This window comes from Limulus polyphemus, unplaced genomic scaffold (genome assembly GCF_000517525.1).
Source record: "Limulus polyphemus unplaced genomic scaffold, Limulus_polyphemus-2.1.2 Scaffold6180, whole genome shotgun sequence".
In the NCBI taxonomy this organism is placed as follows: Eukaryota; Metazoa; Arthropoda; class Merostomata; order Xiphosura; family Limulidae; genus Limulus; species Limulus polyphemus.
Window position 1 is genome coordinate 34,727 of NW_013671790.1, and position 2,277 is coordinate 37,003.

Below are 2,277 nucleotides of genomic sequence, written 5' to 3' on the forward strand. Positions count from 1 at the left end.
TGTATATTTGTAATTTATACTTTGGTAGTCTTATCAATGTGTTTCCACATTTGTTTATATTTTTATTTTTGTCTTATTTTGTTTCTTTTTTTTTTCCTGCCAATATGTATTGTTCGTTTGATTTTGAATTTCGTGCAAAGCTACACGAGGGCTATCTTCGCTAGCCGTCCCTAATTTAGCAGTACAAGACTAGAGGGAAGGCAGCTAGTCATCACCACCCACCGCCAACTCTTGGGCTACTCTTTTACCAACGAATAATGGGATTGACCGTCACATTATAACGCCCCCACGGCTGAAAGGGCGAGCATGTTTGGTGGGACGGAGATTCGAACCCGCGACCCTCAGATTGCGAGCCGAGCGCCCTAACCACCGTCAATATATACAAAAAAGTTTTTGATGTTACCAACTCTTTCAAAGTTTTTCTTTTTCTTTTGAGACCGTGTCATCTTAAGATGGCGATTTTAATTGAGTTTCCCTAAGTTATGTGAGATAGTGTGTACTATAGACATGTTCAAATGGTTTAAATCAGGAATAAAGCTTTACCAATTCATTATACTTTATTAGAAAGAAGGAAATTCGCAGTGTTACTGCTAATAAGATTTTTTATGTTTGTGGATTGGGGGGGGGGGGAGTAGCTAGAATGTCCGGACTAGAAAGATGTATTTATTTCTGCCAAAACAGTTCTTTCCAGATTTTTATCACCTTGGACTTCAGTAACTGGTCTTTAAATTTTAGGGCATAATTGTCAACTACTATCTTCTGTGGATCTTTAGAACACATACTATCGCGGTAGTGATGCATTAAACATACGCTAGGTGGTACCACGATCGCATTCCCTGCTTCAAAATGCTCCCAAACAAAGTGAATTCCACAAGTTATTATTTTGAAAGGTTGAACTATAATCTTGGATCTGATTTTAGGTTTCCATATCTTCTTCTCACGTTTTATGAATCTTGTAGAAGTGAGCGGTATTGACGCATTCGAGGATACGGTTTTCTCTGGGTTTCGTTTACAAAAGAAAGAGTTGCGAATTTCTAAACTGCTCCACTTTTCGATGGGGAATGATTTAATCATTTCCTGAAGCGTTTCATTCTTCCGTGGAAAAAGAAATTCATCAACGTCTACCAATGCCACATAATTATAATCAAACATATGTCTGTAAACACAATCTTGACTGCTGGCCAACTGACCGTATGCCCACGTGTTTAGAATCACAGGATTCGGCAGGCTCCAAGGAAGAAGTTCAATACTGAATCCTTCTTTCTGTAGAGAAGATATGAACTCCCGGACCTGATTTGTTATTCTGTAATCATAAAACGTAAAATGACTGACACCCAAAGTATGATATAAAGCTACGAACTGTGCTAGATCTAAGGTGTTGTTAAACGGCCCAAAAAAGGGCCGCACACAAACTGCAATGTTATCTTTAGTTACTCTAACTTTGCTCACGTTTCGATTGTGAACGGGAAGTTTAGCGGATTCCAGTGACGTTGGTATGTGACGCAAAGCTACAGCGAGGGGAGGAGGTCTTTTTGAACCCCAGTAACAGAAAAAGTACATAGCCGAAAATGACTGGCCATGATGTTCTTCAATAATTTTGAAACTAGTTGGCAATATAATAGAAGTACTAGTATTTTGGTTGTACGCAATACAGCTAATATCTTTTCCTTCTAGTCCCTCTCTAGGTCCAATAGCTACGATTCGAACAAATCTCTGCAAAGGTTTCAACCTGTCATCCCAGAATGATGAAAAGACATAAATGTTTTTAGTTACGTTACTCCAATCATCTTGCCGTGCCGGAAGAGTGGTATTTTTCTGAATTAGATTCGATACACTTGTACGATCTTTGCTCTTCTTAACGGCATATAGTTTTGTAATTCTCACATAGTTTGTTCGCAAAAAAACGCTTAAATTATTGAAATATGCAATCGTACAAAACGCAACAACTGAAAAGAAGAGCAGGAACATTCCAAATAATACTTTAATCTTTCTTGGATTGTTCAGAAACCTTGGCCTAGTTTGTTCACTGCGAGGTTTCTCTCTGGTTAACATCGGTGAGATTTCAATTGGGCGAACCTGCAAAAATTACCACGAAAGTTATTTGAATCATAACAAGAACAAAAAGCACATTTTTTTTTTTTTTTTTTACACAGTCAAACATCGTAGAGGTTTTAATATTTATTAAGATTGGGAAACTTTTAAAAATAGATAGCTTAGCAGATGTCCGTGATTCTAGACTTCTATAAAAAGTAACACAGATTAATGATATAACAAACT

The 2,277-nt window shown here is 37.5% G+C and overlaps 1 protein-coding gene across 1 annotated transcript; it reads right to left on the bottom strand.

Annotated features, from left to right (window-relative positions):
• Positions 1 to 550: 550 nt before the first annotated feature.
• LOC111089421 lies at positions 551 to 2,073 on the bottom strand. Its single transcript, XM_022401884.1, has one exon. The coding sequence runs from the start codon at positions 2,050 to 2,052 to the stop codon at positions 664 to 666; it is 1,389 nt and encodes a 462-aa protein (XP_022257592.1). The 5' UTR covers positions 2,053 to 2,073; the 3' UTR covers positions 551 to 663.
• Between the last annotated feature and the right edge of the window lie 204 nt (positions 2,074 to 2,277).

Bases quoted from the DNA above. Each gene is read 5' to 3' on its own strand.
- LOC111089421 (XM_022401884.1), bottom strand. From the start codon at position 2,052: ATGTTAACCAGAGAGAAACCTCGCAGTGAACAAACTAGGCCAAGGTTT.